This window comes from Lycorma delicatula, chromosome 1, assembly GCF_047948215.1.
Source record: "Lycorma delicatula isolate Av1 chromosome 1, ASM4794821v1, whole genome shotgun sequence".
NCBI classification, from domain to species: domain Eukaryota; kingdom Metazoa; phylum Arthropoda; class Insecta; order Hemiptera; family Fulgoridae; genus Lycorma; species Lycorma delicatula.
In genome coordinates, this window is record NC_134455.1 from 108,424,659 (window position 1) to 108,446,375 (window position 21,717).

Here is a 21,717-nt window from a genome sequence, read left to right on the forward strand (position 1 = left end):
TCTGACAGCAATGAAGCAGTCTGTGAATTGACTCAAAAGGGCAAGGCAATGACACGATGACCCTGATCAGCGTGCGGCCCTGACTACCGCAGATTACCGCAGAAGGAAGGCTAGGTACTTCCATAGCATTAGGTCCTCCAAGCATAATTCCTGGCGGCGTTCCTTCATTCAGGAACAAGAAATAGAGATCCTTGGGTGTCCCCTTTTTTGAATTGTAGAATTCAATTCCATTTTGTGTTGGAGGTTACCATGCGGTTGTCATGTCATTGCTTATGCTAATAATGCGCTGCTGCTGCTGGGATTCACATAATGGAAATAGAGTTCTGCGCTGCTCATGCTTGTGAGAACCTCCAGCTGTGGAGTCTCAAACATACAATGATTTTAAGCTCAGAGAAAACCACAATGATGTTGCTTAAGGGTCAATTGGCTGCTTTGACAAATCCATGTTCAGATGGCTGGTCTCCCCATTTGGTATGTTACGACTCAAAAGTTCCTGGGTGTTATCCTTGATGATAATTTTCGGTTCACAGAACATCTACAATATGTAACAAAAAAGGCCACTGATTTTTTTTTTGGAATCCATGGTCATTCATTCCGATTGGGGGTTGAGTTACCGTACCACGCGTATCCTTTACAAAGGTGTCGATGAGGCTATTATGCTATATGCTGCACCTGTCTGGGCTCACCGCTTGGCTTTTAGGTGTTGCGCGGACATTTTGCTGCAGGTCCAGCGACTCCTCTTCCTGACTGTTATAGGTAGTTATAGAACAGTCCCACAGGAGGCAGTCTGTGTTATAGCTGGTGTCAAACCAATAGATATCTTGCCTAATGAGTGTAAGGAACGCTACATTTCCAAGGAAAATAACATATTGACGTCGAAACGAAAGCAGGAGATTGAAGACCAGGGCCTTGCATCTTGGCAGGTCAGGTGAGACGAATCCCCCCACAGGTTACTACAAGCATGTAATATTTCCTATAGTGTCCGATTTAGGTGCGATTAGATGGGTTCTCCCAATCGGTATATCACAGTTTTTCTACGGGCACGATGCCTTTTGGGTGAGTTTGGCTAGGTTTCATTTGGTGGATTCGATCAATGCCTGGATTGTGGGACTGATGATAAAGTGGACCATGTCCTCTACGTCTGTTCCCGATATGAAGTCAAACGTTCATGAGCTGTTAGGGAACTTGAGAGAATACATTCCTTTCTGGATCTCCGTATTAACTGGATGATCCGTAAGGAGTGGTCTATAGTGGCTGGTTTTCTTCACACCCTTGCAATGAGTAGGTCTGCAGAGGGAGTTTAATAGAGGTATTTGGTCATGGTAGGATCCCAGATGGCTAGGTTTCCAACCTAGGCACTGGATTGGTTGAAGGTAGGCACATTGGCATCGTGCCACAGTTATATTGGTATAATTTGTGATTTGATTTAAGGCTTCCACTGGTGGGGGTGGTCGCACTGCCAGGGTATGGTAGCCCACGCAACCGGGGGTGTGGCTTCATCCTGCCGGTGTGACTTGGTAATGCTGCATGAAACTCCATAATAGGACCAGGTGGGATGCAGGGTTTGTCCCCAGCTCCTGCACGGGCAGGAATGAGGTTACATTCCCCTTGTTAGGTGACCTAATTTAGTCAACTTATTGGGTATAGGTCTGAATTTCAATGTTGCATAAAAAATAATTTTGATTGGTGTGAGTGTAGTACTGATTTTACTTACAATTCCTTCATTTTCTGAGGCATCAATCATGAATGATGTCAAAGTTTGACTAGGTGCAAGGTTCGTGCTTCTGCGGTCTCGGTTAGTTAGTTTGAGAGAATTATGTTAGGTTGAATGTGAAGATGTCTGTTTGAGGCCTACATGAAAGCAAAATTTTATTTTTATTTTACTGATGTAAATGTCTGCCGAGACATTTACATCGATGGCATCCCAACCAAGGCCTGGCTGATGACTGTGAGATGTAATAAGTTACAAGGGTCTAAAGATGACCTCTAGTAAAGCCCCTCAGGGCTCAGAAGGGAAGGGGGTGGTGAGGCGACTGGTAACGTCACAAAGTGGGAGTCTTCCCCTACAGAGTTGGGATATGCAGTATGAAACAAGTCACTGGTGATATATCTTACTACATGGGTTTTCTATCGTAAATGTTATATTTAAATTTTCCATTATCTCTAATTAATAATAAATTAATAAACAGAAGCGTTCCATTTTTTCTATTTTGTTTGTAAACTTTATTATAGGACATAAATGACTGAGTTTTTGTATGAATTTTTCCAGATTATACAGTGTATCAAATATTGCCAAAATCTCACCTACGTACAATTTCCAAAAACTTGGAAAATACTGAAATTTATTTTTAGAAGTGTCCTCAATGTAATTCATGAATAAGTTAAATTCAAAAATCCTGATCATGATTACAAATTACAAATAAAAATTACAATTCATAAAGGCATGAAATTTGGAATAAAATTCCAAATGAGGATATTAAACAACTTATGGTTGATGTACAAACAAATATTAAATATTTAAATGTAAACAAAAAGTCTGAAATTAGAGCAAAAATAAAAAAATTCAACACGAAAAAAGAAATAAATTACATCTATGAGTTACTACATGAACACATTTAAAAATTCCCATTAATGAACACTTGACAATTTAAGAAAAAAGTATTATAGTAGTGATTTTAGACAAAGGGCAATATAGTAAAAAGGTAAATGAAATGATTGAAAGTGGAGCTTATGAAAACTCAATAAATCTCCACTACAGATTTTTACCAGAGAAGTAAATAAATAATACACTTGCAAAATTCAGTACTATAACAAATAAACAATAAAAATAAATCTAAAAATTTCATCCCTTACTATACTGTTAACCAAAAATTCACAAACCAGGAATTCCAATGAGGCCCATTGTATCAAGTATAAATGCACCAACATACACAATATCTAAATGGTTATTGAACAAATTTAAAAAAACTACTACAGTTGGATACATTACATATAACAAATAATTTTCAATTAATAAAAAAACTTAAGAAGAAAACACAGAAATAGATGAAATATTAATTTCATTTGATGACACTGAATTATATCCAAGCGTACCTACTAAAAAATGCATCAAACTGTTCAAATTGGCAGACATACTGCAACTTAGATGATGAAAAAGTTAATGAGTACATACTACTTGGTTATGCACAAAACAGAACGCATTCCAATTTGGTAATGAGCATTACAAACAAAAAGATGCAACTGTTATGGGAAACCTGTTATTGGGATTCTTTCTATGTTTCAAAATAAATTTCAATATTTTCCACATTTTTGAAAAAGAAACGTAGATCACATTCTGGCAATATTTGATACACGGTATAACCTGGAAATCTTCATACAAAAAACCAATCATTTATGTGTTCTTAAACAAAATAATTTTAATGTAACAATTAAAACTAATAAAACATTAAAATGGTCCTCGGAAACACAAAAGACACAATAGAGAAAGAAGATAAGTCAGATAATTATGAAATAACGTGTACAGAATGCTCCAAAGGAAAGAAATATATGGGACAATCTAAAAGAAGATTAAACATACGAATAAATGAACATAAAAGATACATAAAGAACAGACAGATGGATAAGTCAGCAACAACCGAACATATTCTAGAAATGGGTCACAGTCCACAGTCACAATTCAACAATTGTAAAATTACTATAAAATATTAATAACCCGCAAGTTAGATGCATGGGAATCATATTTCATTAAACACAGAAAATATCATAAACAGAGGTGCCGGACCACCAATAACAAATAAATTGTTGGATAAAAATTTTTTTTGATAGTTTTAAGAAATAATTGAGTTAATAGCTTTAGGTTCTAATAAACAAGTGCTATTAAGACTTCAGTTTGATTATTGTTATAAATATTATCTAACTAAACTTGTTTGAATATAATTGTTTATTTTTGGTATTATCTAGATTTAAACATATGTAATCATGTCACTTCCTGGTATAACCTTTTCTCAACCTTGCCCTCAGTAACATGTAGATCTTTACAGAAGCTGCACGTTCTTTCCATGTTTCAAAAATGCTCACGGTTTATTAATGTTAAAAATCTTCATTATTTTGTTAATGTAATACTTCTGAATATGATTCCATTGGAATCAAAATAGCTATATAGTGGTTTTATATAAAATAGTGTCAATTTTGAAAATTTATACAAGTGTTTTTATTTGTTGTAATAATTGGCAAATTAAACACAAGAGGTTCATAAAATATTATTGCATAATATGCAAATATTTGCATAATATTTTATGCAATATTTTATATTTTTTGTAATAGTATAATAAAAAAACAAATCAAAATAGATATAAAATAATCCAATCGTTTTATCAATAACTGTAAACTTAACTTAGCAAATAAACTATTTACACAGAATTCAAAATGTATGTGTTTATTTTCATTTTCAATTTCCTATTGATGAACATACTACACCATTTGGCTGAAGATGAGAGAACAAAGGGATTAGTACTGTTGATTTTAATATTATCTAAATTAAACACAATGATAATAGGCAGCATCATATTTGGGAGAGCTGTTCAAAATAATAAATACTACAACCTCATTAAACACAAACAAGTCTGCTTAAGTACTCTTTTAAATACCACAGCAATGAGCAACAATGTTTAATCAATTTGAAGTATATTGTTAAGATTTAATTAAAAGGAAGACTATTTACAGGCGGGTTTTATTGCCTAAAAGAAAAGCACTTTAATGCACCATGTAACTGTACTAGTTGACCCAAAACTATTTATGAGCAATATAATGTTACTATTCTAAAAAAAAAATAAGAAAATCACATGACAATCTTTCAAGTGACTGTGGGGCAGAATGGATGTCCACTAACAGAAAAACTAGAAGCACTCCTTTAGGTGAGGTTTACTCCTGGTGCCTCATTTTTTTATAAATTTTCACCCCTTGTCCCCTTGCTTCTTAGTGGTATATGTCGGTTGGATCTGTGCTAGAGTTGCTAAGATCTGCTTGAATTATTGCAGTCTGAATATTTATTTGTTTGATGAGAGGTATCTATGACTTTGGACATGGCCTACACAACACACTAATAAACAAACATTCCTATCTAATAGCTGCACAAAAAAAAATTGAGGTACTTATTAGGTAAGGCTGTCTCTTAATTCTTCTTAACACATAAAAACATATAGGTCTATATTAATATTTTTACTTAATGAAAAAATAAGTTTAAATGATAACCACTACCATTGTTTTGCCACAACCATGTGGTCCAATTAGAAGTGCAGAATCACTTTCACAAAGATCTACTGTTCGTTTCATAACATTTACTAACTGTGTTATCTCTGATGACAAAGTATCAACAAACATTTTAGATGCTATTTTTTCTTTTAAAATTTTTCTGCACGCCTTTATCAAGCAATCTTCTTCTTGTCTGGTTGGCATCCTGTTAACACATTTTTTTCAAATCTGAAATAAAAACACTAATTTATTACATGGATTAATATTAATGGTTAAATAAAATTATGCAGAAAAACATGTTGGCCCTTATACAGAAGCAGGCATTTCAAAATCTTTAATTTATCAAAGATATCAGTGTAATACTACATAATTAATATTATAAAATTTAAGCTAAATTTAAAACTTAAGAAATTTGTTTATTTTATTAAGGGTTAATTTTCAACACCTTTACTAAGGATAGAATTGCTATGTACCATTACTACAAAAATTACAGAAGAAACTTTACTGATGGGAATTTTTTTAAATATAGAATACATTATTACAGAATATTACTATAATAAAGAAAAATTCTCAATTTGTATTTATGTTATTTATACAACCTTTTTACATTTTTATGCAAATATTTTCTGTTATAATAAAAACAGGTTTATAGTAAATGAAATATGTTGAAAAAATCTTCAATACCATCTGTACTATTTTGGTTTATCAATTAATAATTGTTTTCCTTAATGTTACTTTCAAATCTTATTGCATCCTTCTCAATAACTCTCTACTATTACTGTATCAACCTCAATCTTCTTAATACCAAAATACGTCATCTCTAGAGTTTAGAAGCAGAAAATTATATAAAATGAAAGTCACAAAGCATTCTAAGTCAACTGTTAGATCTTTTAAAGGTTGAAGTACAAGTTTTGCGACATGGTTTCTCATTATTAGATATGTCATTTTCTAGTGGAATGAAGTCTCTTCAGATCCAAACATGTTTCTGGGTAATATTTGTGAGAATACAATAACAAGGTTTATAATATTATCCAGTTATGATAATAAATAGTTCAATTTGCTGTATTATCAAAGAGTTTTATAGAGAAATAGAAATTGTCCAAACTGTAATGCATACATGAAATAAAATTAACAAAGACACACGGTTTTCAGTATTTTAATCATGTTCAAACAATAGATAAAACAAGAAAAAAATTAAAGTGCAGTGTACGTAAGTACACTTCACAGCTTAAACATAATTTGTTTGAACACCATAGTTTGAGTAAAGAAACTATTTACAGATTTACTTACTAAGCATTACTTAAGAGCCCATAGATATGAATTTCTCCAAAATGAACTTGACATATCCAATACAACAGTTGTAGATTGAAGCAATTATTTGCAGGAGGTATGAACAGTTGTGATATGTAAGGAATATCAAGGTAGTCGGAGGTGAAGGTTGAATTGTTAAAAATTGACAAAGTGAAAATTAGAAGAAAATACAATCAAAAATTAGTTATTGAAGGTAGCTAGGTAATTGGCAGGTATGAACAGGAGATAAAAAATTGTTTTCTTGCAAGCTGCATTCATGAAACATTATCATCCATCATTAATAAATACATATTCCTCAGAACTATTAATATTTATATGCTGGAGAATAAACTACTTTCAATTCAAAGGACACCAGCACTTACATCAACCATACCTACAATTTTGTAGATCTTGATTCCAATGCAAAACCCAGCAGATTGAAAGATTGTGGAGAGAAACAAGAGGTAATATATCAGGATACAACAACACCAAGCACCAACTCATAAGGCACTTGGCAGAATTTATATTCAAGAGAAAATATAATAATTACAAATAAAGGATTCTACGAGGGTTATTTTTTTCCAAGGTCCGATCGGTCATGAAATTAAAACCACAGTGAAAATAAAAAATTTTTTATTTAAAACAAGTACTTACATAGTTACGCTATTTCTCTACATAGTCGCCACTCCGATTTAGACATTTGTCGTAATGTGGTACCAACTTTCCAATACCCTCATCACAGAATGGAGCCGCCTGTGTTTTCAGCCATGTTTCTACACTGGTAGGCAGCTCGATGTCTGTGCCAAAATGTTGTCCTCCTAGCCAGCGTTTCATGTGAGCAAAGAGGTGAAAATCGGATGGAGCCAAGTCCGGGCTGTGTGGTGGGTGATCAAACACTTCCCAACGAAAACGCTGCAGGAGCTTCTTTGTTGCAGCTGCAGTGTGCGGCCGAGCATTGCCATAGAGAAAGACAATGCCTGATGACAACATTCCTCTCCACTTATTCTGAATTACCCTTCGTAGACGTTGATGAGTCATGCAGTATCAGGCTGCAGTGAAGGTCGTGCCACGTTCCATGAATTCCACCAATAGCTGCAGACCAGCGTAGAAACATGGCTGAAAACACAGGCAGTTCCGTTCTATGACGAGGGTATTGGAAAGTGGGTACCACGCTATGACAAATGTCTAAATTGGAGTGGCGACTATGTAGAGAAATACCGTAACTATGTAAGTACTTGTTACAAATAGAAAATTTTTTTTTCACGGTGGTTGTAATTTTGTGACCAATCAGACATTGAAAAAAAAATAACCCTCGTATTTATTTAAAGCCATTGGAAAAGTCTATGATGATAACCCACCAATGGAAAAACAGCCACATGTTAGTGCTAATGCTGATTCTGATGATGAACCTGATGACTTCTAATGCAAGTTTCTTATAATATTATATTCTTTCCATTTCAATCACATATTTATATGCTGGTAACCACATAACAGACAACATACATTGATAGTAATTAGATTGAGGTTGATACAATAATCGTAAGAGAATTATCTCCTTCTCTTATGCCTAGTATAAAATTAAAAACTCATCATATCTCAGCTATTTATTAATATTATATATATATATATATATATATATATATATATAATATACAGAATGTCCCAGGAGGATAAAATTCATAAGGGTATTTTTCTCATTAAAATAATGGAAAAATTTCATATAAACATGGCTCTGTAAACTCTTTCTTTAGCAAGTTACGACAAGTGAAAGATTTTGCCTCGATTCCTGGGCAAAGAGTGAAATAAAACTATACTTAAATTCTAGGAACCCAGATTATGCAGTAAACTTGATGGATTTTGACCTGAAAAATTTTTTTAATTTACTCGCAGAACAGTACCACCATTTTTTCAACAAAATTGAGTTGAAAAACACAATTCTTTAGCTTTGGCACACGACAACTTTGATAAATTGTCAATAAACAAATAAAATTTATTGATTAAACTGATACAAGAATTTAATTTGGAGAAAAATTATGTGAGTAAAGTCAATAAAAAATAAATAATAGTGGAAGAAAATAATCTAATCTTTAATGCAGAACAGTATGTACCAATATGGAAAATACTAAATTACAATTTTAGACTTTAGAATTACAACGAACAGCCTTCTATTACTGGATAAAATTGTAAAAACAAACTAAACTTCTAAAACCAGATAAAATAGCATAAGTTATTCTTACATTACATCAACTGTCCAAAATGTCCACCATTAATCTGAAAACACATTTCGGTACTGTGAATTTCAGATAGATAGCATTTTCTGGTTTTTGTGCATTTACTAATGCTTTCATATATCCCCACAAAAAGAAATCCAAGGGATTCATATCAGATGTTCTAGCTGATCATAATTGAAGTTCACCACAAACAATCCTGTGGTTAGAAAATGTTTCATTCGGATAATGAATAAATAACAGGACCATAAAAACAGTCTGTGCGCCATCATGTTGGAAACACATCACTTCTTTTACTAGCGGAACATCCTCTAAAAGTACATCCTCATTTGGAAGAAAATTCAGGCAACCATCACTCATGAGTCTACCGTTGAGAATGTGAGGTTCGATAAAAACACTACCTATTATCACAAACCAGACATTTAATGAAAAACGGTGCTAGAAATTAGTTTCAATGGATTCACAAGGACCATCATGTTTCCAAAAATGTTTGTTTTGTGTATTGTTTATACCATATGACATAAATGTCGCTTTATCTAAAAATAATATCAGCGATGGAAGCATGTTGTTTTATAATAACCGTTGACAATAACTCAGCCACAAATCAACATAATAAATCACATATCATTATAATATATGTAATAATTATCATAATAGTTGTAATCACCTTCTTCAACATACTGAACTTTGACGATGATATGTATTCTGTTGCATGAAATCCTAAAACGTGCAGATAATCTACAAGTACTAGTTGTTGGACTTTGCTCTATCGTACGTAAAGTCTGTTCATTCACATTTGTTTCCTGTTCAGATGCTACATTAGAAATTCCGCTTTCCCTTAGATGTGGTGGGTAATACTTGCCAGTTAGGAATGTTTCAACTGGGAATTCTTGGATGATATTCTTTAATGGCTTGTGTAGCATTGCCATTACAAAAACCATACATGAAATGAATATTGGCATATTCCTAATTTCTTAAACTTATTTCGGCATTTCCCTTTTACTAGAGAACAAATTACTTACTAATTATTATCAATAACTTTTAAAATCAGTGCACATGAACCACCGAAATACACAAAATCACAAATGTACTCTTTACAGATTAAATAAAATTTTATACTGAAGGTTAACCTCAGTAACAAATACAGTACACTGAAGCAAGATTCTGAATCATAATGAATAAAAATTTTGTTCATAGAGCTTTGCTTTCTGAACAAATCTCTCACAGACTACTACCGTTGTACAGCATTACAGTAACCCTTAATGCACTAATAATTAAGAAATAACATCAAAATACTGCAGGCAGGCAAATATGTATTAGCAAACATTTTTGTTACTGTTTCATTTTCTTGTTATGGTTTCTGTAAATAACAACTAAATTGCTATTATGGGATGTTGTTGGTAAATAATTTACATCAATTTTCTCAGTAGTACATTCTCTATTAATTTAGCAAAAAGTATTGTTTGCTTACTGACAATCAAACAAAGTAATTTTACTCCAAAACTAAAAAACTGTGTTTTAACTCAATTTTTTTGTTCATTACACCCTATTTCATAAAAGATAATGAAGATACAGTTCTGGGACCCATTTTTTAAAACTTTTCAGGTAAAAATCCATAAGAAACCATTAACTTCGCTCCTTAATTTACCTTTTCAGAATTTCAGTAGGGCTTCATTTCAGTGGAACAGAAATGAGGGCAAAATCTTTCACTAGCTGTAACTCGCTAACAAAGTGTTTTCGGACCCATGCTTATATGAACCTTATTCATTATTTTAATGAGATACTCCTATGAAGTTTAGCAGAAACCTCCCGGGACATCCTGTGTGCGCGCACGCGTGTGTCATACATAACAAACCTATTTCTTGCATGCGACTTAAACATTTACTTAAAATTCTAAATAAAAAAACTTGTATTTTTCTTTGGTAGAACTGTAAATTTACTACCAAATCCACATTCTGTATGAGACAACTGTATGGTGCAAGTAAAAATGTTAGAAAAATTTCAAATTTTTTTTGCTTTTGTTTTACTGGAATTATATATATGATCAGGAAATATTGTGGACTGAATCTGTCAGAAGCAAATCTTTGCTTTTGGTTCTGATCTTTAAACTTCCTCAGATCAGCCCATGTGGGCATATGATAATTTTCAATTTAATAGGATTTAACTGAGGAAAATTAAAAAAAATATGTTTATTTGTTTACACGATAAATAACATAGGATGATAGATACAAGTTGTAATTTGGAAAACTATCAATGAAACTGACTGTTGAATTCTATCCAACTTTTGACAATATTCAAGTATGGGGACAGAGCCGAGAAAAGATAATATAGATTGAACACACCTAACAGCCACATACAACTTTCTCAGGGTGAATAGAATTCTCTAAACATAATTATGGAACACAACCACTGCAACAAGTTGTACAAGTAGAAAGAAAAGTTGTATAACCTTCACTAGTTTTTGACTGTAGTTGCCTATGACAGACAGTTGAGTGTGTAGTTACTCGCACACTACTCAACACAACCACTGCATGATAACCAACAAACTTTCCTTGAACGTTAAGTTAATTTATAAATTTTGACATGATTGTGTTATATATTAGTGTTAATATTTCGTCCTCAACATAGTACTAAAATTGTAATTCTATTTACTTACTTATATTTTAGACCTTTACTTCAGACAATGTACCAAAATTGTATGAATATTTATTATAAGGGTTGGATATTGATCAAAATTGATATGCAATACAAGTAAGGACACATAAATTAAAAATTTAAGTATACATGTACGTCATACGTTATACTAAAGTACTAATTATACCTATTTAAAACGAATATTTTACAACTACAAAAAAAATTGAAACGCGTTTAACAATTTATTTATATCAACAATTCAATGAAATTAGTCTATTAAAATTATAAACATATTTATTTTAGTTTTAAATTGCATACCTTACTAATCTCAAAAAATCAGTTATTTTCAACAAGAAACTTAACCTCACTTCTCTATCACTACTCAATATCGTGCAGAAGAAATATAACCTACATTCATTATAACTACTTGCCAAACTGAATTGTAAAATAAATCCAAACTGAAGAAAAAACTACCAACAAACTTTTGATCTAATTTCACACGTTTCCGCAGCTTACAGGACAGATACGAAATAACAAACAACAGCCAAAGCTGACTGCGCGGGAATGAGCACAGCTACCAACTAATAACAAAACAATAACGTATTCATTTCTAGTAGCAAAATCATTTAATTCCTAGAATAACTAAATATTAAAATAAACCTCGAATATTAACTATATTTTATGAATGAGAGTTGGTTTCTTCCTGCTAGGGAAAATATTAGAGAATAAATAAAAAGAAATTAAATGACTAGACATGCTTGATTTTACAATGAACTAAACACAATGTAATTGTTGAAGTACGTTGTTGTCCACCGTCGAAATTCGGTTATTAAACAACTGATTATTGAAGTCGAAGGTTCTGAAATTCACATTATAGTACAAGCTAGTTTGCTTTCATACGGATTTGAGTACTAGAGCGACGATCTGAGACTGTACAAGACTACACTTCATTTACATTTATATTCGTATATCGTCCTCTGAAGTAATATCTTATGGTAGTTCCAGAGGCTAAACAGAAAAGAAAGAGTACTTGACCGAGGATACCTGTGTACTTTGCTGGATTGTGTACATTAACCACATATCTCAGGAATGTTGGCCTGAGTCTGTACTAGACTACACCTAATTTACATGTCATATATATGACATGTAAATCTTCATTAGATGAAGATATATATCTTCATCTAATTGGACTGTGGGGGAATAGCTTATTGTTCAGTAGTTGAATAGATTGCATGCAACCCACCGGGTTGGTCTAATGGTGAACGCGTCTTAGCAAATCAGCTGATTTCGAAGTCGAGAGTTGCAACGTTCAAATCCTAGTAAAGGCAGTTACTTTTATACGGATTTGAATACTAAACAGCGGATACCGGTGTTCTTAGGTGGTTGGATTTCAATTAACCACACATCCCAGAAATGGTCGACCTGACACTGCAAGACTACACTTCACTTATACTCATACATAACATCCTCTGAAAGAAAGAAAAAGATATTACATCCTCTGATGTAATACCTTTTTCTTTCCTTTTCCTGTTTCGCCTCCGGTAACTACCGTTTAGATAATTCTTCAGAGGCTGAATGAGGATGATATGTATGAGTGTAAATGAAGTGTAGTCTTGTACATTCTCAGTTCGACCATTCCTGAGATGTGTGGTTAATTGAAACCCAACCACCAAAGAACACCGGTATCCACGATCTAGTATTCAAATCCGTGTAAAAATAACTGGCTTTACTAGGACTTGAACGCTGTAACTCTCGACGTCCAAATCAGCTGATTTGGGAAGACGCGTTAACCACTAGACCAACCCGGTGGGTTCTGATGTAATACCTGACGTTGATAAAAGGAGGCTAAACAGGAAGAAAAAAATTGAACAGATTCTAACATATACATTAGTAAAATAATAATAATATCACATTGAGTGTAAAGTTGTAAACACTATCATAGTACAGTTAACCCTTGCATACCAAATGTTAGTTCTTTTGGACACTGATTAACTTTTAGAATACTAAAACAGATATTTTTTTCATTCACAATTTAAATATTAAAGAACGTTATTTTCTGTGATTTTGAAATTGTTGGTACTATATGATCTTTCCAGAATCAATTAATTACCTTTTAAAGAAAAATTGTAAAGCATGTGTTTAGCTTTGCCATTTTTTTCGCAATTTTCACATGGCTGCCAGAACTTTCACCACTAAATAGATTGGGAGAGCCTTTCCGAATACGGAGGTAGCCTTGTAGTAGGTTGTTTTAAACATACCAGTACATACGATTAAGGCACTGCGCTGGGCACTCCTTAAATTTCGAATAAGTACTCAATTTCTTTCCAACCTATGCGCCCAAACGGACGCAGCTTAAGAGGTCATGCTTTCGAAGACACCTCGGTACACCATATACAAATGACGGTCCAACTGCCCGTAATCCTTCCAAAGCTATACATACTCCATTCAAATCTGGAAGTATCCCGACACTAGTACGACATTATGCGTACCCCTCGTGACTCGCACGACGGTGAATTGTTCATCAGAAAACTGGGGCATCCAGAAGACACCCAACGAGACCGAGCCGACCACGATCGCAGAGAGCGGCCGTCCCCCACGAGATTGAATAACATCAATTCCGTGGAAGCCGACCACCCTATCCCCGACCGTGTACGGCTCCTAGACCGAGAGGACCTTGAGGTTGTACTTCTCAAGAATCCTCATAGCTTCATTGGTGATTGCCTGGGAATGATGCAGGTTTAACTTGCCCGAAGCGCAAGCGTTCGATATGGTGACGACCTTTCTCGAAAACTTCCTCAATTCAGGCATCGCCAAATGCCGTATTATTCACGATCTTCGCTCGGGCTATGTGGTGTTTGACCAAAGTCTTGATATTTAAAGCACCGGAGTATTTCTGTATGGTCGATAACCCTGCAAGAGGTCCGCCCAAGGAACAGCCGACCACCGGCCACCAAAACCTGCCGGATCTTTGGCAAGGTTTCAATTATCCAGTGGCTCTTTGGGGCCTCTTTCCGCCCGAACTGCCGGACCACCCTGGTCCTTTGTGGAAGAGTCGACTAAATGTCGAGACTCCACCGAAATTCGAGATTCCTTCTTTGAGGAGAATTTAGGCCATGCGGACCGCATCTCCTCGATTCACCCCAAGCCATCAGCTCTAGAGCTAGACCTCCCTATAGAAGGTTAGCCCCAGAGACCTCCGGCTTACGGCCGACCACCACATCACTGTTCTTCACCACCCTCGACTTCGTGAGGAGGCGCTCTTCGGACTGGTTGCGCTCTCTACAGCCTCGCTCACCCTGCACAGTTCCAACTACCGTTTTCCCCGCAAAGCTCGACGCAGAGGTTTCGACAAGATTTTACGTGCAATCCACCGGTGCACAAGAACGCTCCACTACCCTCGTGGGGACCTCCGAGACCTCCTTTGCAGAGGACCGGTGTCTCGGTGAAACCTGCCGATTGACCTTCTCAGCTGGAAGGAGTCACCGGCTACCAGGTCCTTGGCCAAACCGACCAAGTCGTCCAAGCAACCTTCTCCGGATTGCTCCATAGCAACTTAGAATGAAATAGCAACGACTGAAACGCCAGGCACTACGTTTTCAGCCTGAATGAAACTATCACCTACCTCAAGACTAGGTGAGCGTTCACAATCTCTTTCCCGAGCAAGGCCGTCCGTTCTGACACAACCCGCTCGAGAAGTTAAAAGCTAAAAGCTCCAAGTCAGACCACCGGCGAGGTCGGAGCGAATCGCTTCCCGAACCTGTCAGAGGATCTAGAAAAGTTCTTTGGCCTCACGACCCTATGAAATGGGGGATACAATTTAACAAAGGAAACGTCCTTATTTAGCCGACTGTGGCACTACTGCAACACACCACGCAGCTGCGTAGCCCAAACTCTACAGCAGCGCAGGTTGATTGACAGCCACTGATCGTTGTCAGCCCCGACGACGTGAACGTAATCACGCTGACTTGTAGAAAGAAAATTATCACTACCGGTAGCAGTAAACACAAATTTTGCAGCACGGGGCCAGAGGTCGAGAAGCGATCACATCATTCAATGAGTTGACCCAAACAATGCGGATTACCTTTTTTTAACCTCCGGGAACACCGTTCAGGTATTGCTTCACATGATGAGATGAATGGAACAATTTTTGTAGCGTGTGAAAAAATACCATACCTGACCGGGATTCAAACCCGGGATCTCCGGATGAAAGACTGAGACGCTACCACTCGCGCCATGGAGGCCGGCGGGTTGCATTGACCTGCCCTGCAGTAAATTATATTTTAATCGTTTTCCGAAAATTGCCTTTTTTTTAATAAAAGACCAGTTATCTCATTAACCAGTTAAAATAGGAAAATGAAATTTTTGCAGTATGTTAGAGTATGCAAGGCACAACTACTGAGTCTTTTTTAAGGCATGATGATGATTTAAAGCATGGTATTTTCTAAGATACATAACGTTTTGTGCAAAAAACAGCATAAAGATAGGAAAATTGAATAAAAATTATAAGTGAAAACATTTTCGTAGTAAAAGTATGAAAAAAATTCAGTAGCTAAAAAAAAACCTTAAAACCAGTGTACAAAATTGCCCTGCTGAATTTCTACTGTGTCCTGAGATATGGATCTTTAAGTTAGAAAAACTAACTAAACTAACATTACCGAGATACAAGGTACCGGGTGCCCTTAACCTAGTTTTATTCTTGTTAGTTCTTAGCCTCTCTGTTATCCGTGAAGGGGCCCTTTATACCCTCTCGGATTTTGTTAAATTCTACAGAGTGATTAAAAATGAATTGTACACTTTTGATACCTTAAAAAATTAAACTGGTGTATGTAAATGCAGTAAATGATATGGTTTTACGGGGAATTTTTTAAAGTTTATATTAGTATATCTGCTCTGCTGCTGATGTCACTGATTGATGTGTCACGTTACCAGTCTGGCCGCTGCTGCAGTAGAGAAAACTTTTGTGTTCTCGAATTAGCCAAAATAAACTCGGTTACTGTCGTGTAGTAACAGTTCAGAACAAAATGTGGTAAATCACCACCAACAATAAAATCAATCTACGACTGTAATAAACAGTTTCAAAACACAGGGGTGTCTGTATAAAAAGAAAATTATTGGAAGGCCTCCTGTTTCAAAAGAACAAATTAATCGTGTTCGTGATGTGTATCAACGTAGTTCAGGCAAATCGACTTTCAGCAAGTTTAGAATTGCAAATTCCTCAATCATCTGTGTGGAAAATTCAGTGGAAACATTTGAAAATGACGCCTTATAAATTACGTTTAGTACAAAATCTAAATGTCGACGATAGTCTTATGCAGACATTTTTGTGTGAAGTTGCAGGAATGTATAAAAATGACGTTGGCTTTTTTCATCGCCTAATTTTCGGTGATGAATGTACGTTTTACATTAGTGAAAAAGTTAATATATATTAAGTAAGAATATGGGGTACAGAAAACACAACAGAAAGTTTACTACGTGTACGCGATTCTCCTAAAGTGAATGTGTTTAGCGCTGTATCTTGTGTACGGACTGTTCTTTTTTTCATGAAGTGACAGTGATAGGAATAATTTATCTGGACATGTTGAGTGAATGGCTAATGCCTCAACTCGAAGAAGATAGTGACAGTTTGGGTTCGTCCAGTTTGGACGAACCCAAACTGGATTCGTCCAGTTTGGGACGAATTCGACTACCGTGTTGATATCTGTCGTGTTACAAACGGTGCACACATTGAACATTTGTAAATAAAAACTTAAAGAATTCTACTATATAATTATGTAAGTAATCATCTCAACTCGTAAAAAATAAATTTTTAATAAGCTATCGACAGTACATTTCATTTGTAATCACGCTATATTTATTTCTAGTTATACTTATGCTTTTTATGTTTACGTTTATTTGTAATTTTACGTTTACGACTGTGATATTAATTTTTAATGTGTTTGAAGAGATATTTTAACTGTGATATTAGTTGTAAGTTTTTGTTTAATTTTTGTTAAAATACTTTATTATGGGTCCGCCGCGGCCAATCTATCGTTCTGGAAATTGCTCATTAAGTATGCTGATATGGCAAGTGAAAATTGGATACCATTTACTTTTAGCACGATTGAGCTAAAAGTATATACGATATCTTGTCGCTAACGAAAACGTTCTAATAGTAGCGGAGAAGAATGATCCAATCAGCTGATCGTATACAAAACTACACCATATATTGACACTAAATCAATGTTGGAAATTATGTTCTACTGTTGTGTGTGGATTGACTTCTGCCCGAGTGAGTTCATTGTGAATGTTAAGGATAGCGTCCCGAGTAAATTGATTGGTTGAGTAACGTCTTCCGTAAATAAAATTTACTGTGCAATCGGGGTTCATATTCAACCAACTGTAATATTGCAAACGAAGAGAAGGATCTTTTGGTTGAAGATTTTGTAATCGTTGATTATGTTAAGGCAGCTTGTTGTTACAAAGTGTTCTCGTGGCGTATAGAATGTTCCACTAATTTTTTGGGGATCTGGAACTGCGGTTAAGAAAACGTCTTTGATATTCTGTAGTAGCAGCACTTTCATCACACCACCCTAAGATAAATACCATGTCGGCATATTCCTCAGTCGTAAATTAACAAAGGCATTGCTTTAATTGTAGTATGACACCCATTAAAACAAACACACACTTAATTAAATTGCAATGTACTGGCAACATTTCACAGCGGTAACGCACAAGTGCAATGCGCTGATGATACGACAGAAAATACATTGTTGGCCAGCTGATTTCTGTGTGACCAGCCTACGAAATCAAATTTCTCAAATTTTCAGTTTGATAGTGAATTCGAGAAGATACGTAAACTTTGTAGTCTGAATAACATCAGTACTGGTTTATTTATTTTATTTTTATCTTTAATAAACACTATTTTTTAATCATTGCACTTTGAAGGAAAGCAAACATGCTTTGTATGTGTAATTCCTTTGCTTTCATCCGGTAAGTACTTAGTAATAAAATGGAGTTTTCTGAACTTGTATGGTTTTTTTTATTGAGCTATTTTACATCATTTTTTCAGAATATAATTTTTTATAAGTTTTTATAATAAATTTTAAACATTTATAATTCATTTCACGAAGTTTTTATATTTAAACCTAAAGAAACGTGTTTTTAGACAATAAACTTTTCTGTTTTACGTCGGGTATTATGACAACTCCTGGAGATATGGTTCTGGAATCTGTTTTATTCAATTTTTCAGGTCAAATACCATAAGAAACCAAAAAGGTTTATCTTTTAATTCGGGTTTGTAGAATTTCTGTATGGTTTTATTTCATCTTTGCCCAAGAATCAGAACAAAATCTTTTGCTAGCCGTAACTCGCTAACGGAGCGTTTCCAGACACATGTTTATGTAAATTTTTTTCATTATTTTCGCTGGTAGAATGAGTTCAGAAAACGCCGGTACCACTACGTGAATCACGCTGTATAGTATATGTAGCACCCCATTTGCATAGGTGACAAAAAAGAATAGTAGAATTTTTTAAGAAATTTTTTAATTCTTAACATTCTGAATGAGTGCTAGTATTTTTATTGTTATAAACCAAAGGAAGTACCCAGCAGTGAATATTTGGCTGAATGGCTTATAGTTGACCTCATACTTTTGTTGATGGATAAAGGTTTTTTTTAAGAGTCCTTAGTACTTCCTCAGATGTTTCTCTACAGGTAGGTGAAAAACAAACTCAATAAATTTTGTTGCTGATCTACGCAGAATTAATGCGCTGCTCCCTTCCTTATTAATGACACCTAATAAATAGGTTGTGGGGAGGATGAATAGCTGCTAACTGATCCTTCAGTTATATATCTCTATGTGCACTCATATAAATGGAATAGTTAACTTTTAATTTTCCAGTGTATCTGTGGGTTGAACAACTTTTTCTCATTTTTCTTATCTTTATCTCTTTCTATATACCCCATATATGAACATTATGCTGATGTACTCACCCAGAAACATAAAATGTTGCTTTATCATTGGAAATCATCTTGTTTATAAAATCATCATCCAATCTAACCTATCCAGAATGTTTACAGCTAAATCAAATTATTTCATATTGTCCTGTGAATAAAGTTGTTGTAACACCTGAATTTTATTTGAAATTAAATGTAATTGTCTTTTTAATACAACAGTGTAGTAAAACAACTGTTCACAGGAACAGTTGTTTTAGGAATGTCCAACTGTCTAGAACACTTCTGCACGGATTTCTTCAGGCTATGCAAGAAATTTGTTTGCATTGCTTCCTGGATGTGTTTACTTTATTGGACTACCTGTTTCTTAAGTTGTTTGTCCCATTGCCAAATGTTATTTTCATGTGTGGGGGTCTCCGTTGTACACACAACTGTATTCACGCCTAACACATATAACTGACACATTAAACCTTCCTCTGTATCGCAAACGTAATGATAACATGTCATTGCTGCTTGCATGTACTGGAAACATAATCTGCATGCACTAGTTATTGCACAGTAAACTCTGAGAATTTCTCTTTCATTTAACATACAGTTCATCTCTACAATGATTTGTTCTGAAGCTATAATCATTTAAAATCCCACTACTATTTTACAGACACATTGTATAGAGAAGCTGTGTTTAGTCTATTAGGACTTTTTAAGATACTGGGTTCTGTGTATTTGTGTGGTATTGTGAAGCCACCAGCTTTTATAAGATTCAAAGGATCTTTTTCCGTCCTGGTGATCTTTTCAAAGATTAAATAAACCTCAATGCTGGTTCAAAATTACAAAAAATAATCTTCATCTTTAAATTATTTATTACCTCAATATTTTTAGGAGATAAATACAAGAACCTGATAGTTCTGAAAGTTTTAGTTTGGCTACTTAATTTATCCGGTGATGAAATTCATGAATCATAAAACATATTTGATAAATTGTAACTGTTAAATAAGATGTAGCTGTTAAACTATTAAACCCACACTTGAGTTTTTCCAAACTATTATGTATTATAAAATCACATTTGGCCCTTGATAAGTTAATTATCTAGCTTGCTGTTTAAAGTTGTAAGGTATGTAGAAAAGGAATTAATTTTCTCAACTAATATGAATTCATTATGATATGACAGATCCTTAGGTGAACTATATAAGTGCTAGCTAGCCCGTCTAGCCAGAACCTGGACACTCAGGGCTCAGGTGAACCCTGATGCCAACTCAGGGGGTCCTTGGGGCATACCCAGGGTCGCAAAGTATGTTTTGCTCACCATTTTTGTGTTGCAGAGGGAGGAACGGCGCCTTGGGCACCCGCAGAGCTCGGTTCGATCGCCATTCCCGTCTACCCGAGGGCTCCCCCCCTTTTTTTTTTCTGTTAGCCTCCGTGGAAGCACCATCAAATATTACTTAGAGGATGAATGAGGATGATATGTATAAGTGTAAATGAGGTGTAGTCTTGTACAATCTCAGATAGACCGTTCCTGAGATGTGTGGTTAATTGAAACCCAACCACCAAAGTACGCCGGTACCCACAATCTAGTATTCAAATCCGGGGAATCCGCCCCCTCGTCCCCGCACTGTTCGTTATTCTCATGATTGTGAGAATAATACTGATAAATAACAATTAAAGTATTCAGGCCTTATAGAAACTAAAAAAGAAACTAAATTACAAGGCAGTAGTAGTAGCTATGGTAATTAAAATTACCTTGGAAACGTCGTCGAAGGTGTTACCTTTGGCGATTTCTTTGCCACGGATGCAGAAATATAATAATGAAGTAAAAGGATCTTTTTTTTCTTTTTTCTTTAATGAATATCATTAATTTTCAACTTCACCCTCTTTTAGCGGGTGAATAAATTATGAATGTTATTAGTATTTTAACTTTCAAGGGTGCTAGGGCCTCGATCTAAACGGTAGTTACCGGAGGCTAAACAGGAAAAAGATAGGGCCTCGGTCTGTGGCTTAAAACCTTCCTTGGTAAAATACGAATGCATCCTGAAAATGTGAAACCAATCGATCGGTTGATTCTTTGAGATGAAATATATATAAAAACCTTTTCAGTTATGCCAAGAAACAAAGGTAAAAATTTGGTTGCGATTGATCGAGTAGTTTTTGGTTTAACTCGAACTAACAAAATCCCTCTTCGTTTTTATAAAACAGTATAGATGTAGATTATGTCCGGATTAAAGTAAAATATGTATTTAATAAAAATAATTAGTAGTTTGTAAATATTTATTAAAGTCATCTTCTAAGGATTGAGAAAATGTATTTATTGAAAAAAAGGGATTATATTATTTTGCTACCTTTCCATATTATTGGAATTAAATTGAGTGGGTTGGTATTACTAATCACCAT

General features: G+C 34.8%; 1 protein-coding gene across 5 annotated transcripts in view; it reads right to left on the reverse strand.

Annotated features, from left to right (window-relative positions):
- The window catches only part of Orc4 (origin recognition complex subunit 4), a 62,949-nt gene extending 50,981 nt beyond the window's left edge, over nucleotides 1–11,968 (reverse strand). For 4 of the 5 annotated variants that reach the window (XM_075358989.1, XM_075358986.1, XM_075358964.1 and 1 more), the window contains exons 1-2: nucleotides 11,721–11,968; nucleotides 5,257–5,478 (exon numbers count right to left, since the gene is read on the reverse strand). In XM_075358989.1, coding sequence (XP_075215104.1) covers nucleotides 5,257–5,454 — 198 coding nt within the window. In that variant the 5' untranslated portion in view covers nucleotides 5,455–5,478; nucleotides 11,721–11,968. The remainder of the gene's footprint in view (nucleotides 1–5,256; nucleotides 5,479–11,720) is intronic. The other variant, XM_075358971.1, reaches the window with a different exon arrangement.
- Nucleotides 11,969–21,717: the final 9,749 nt, after the last annotated feature.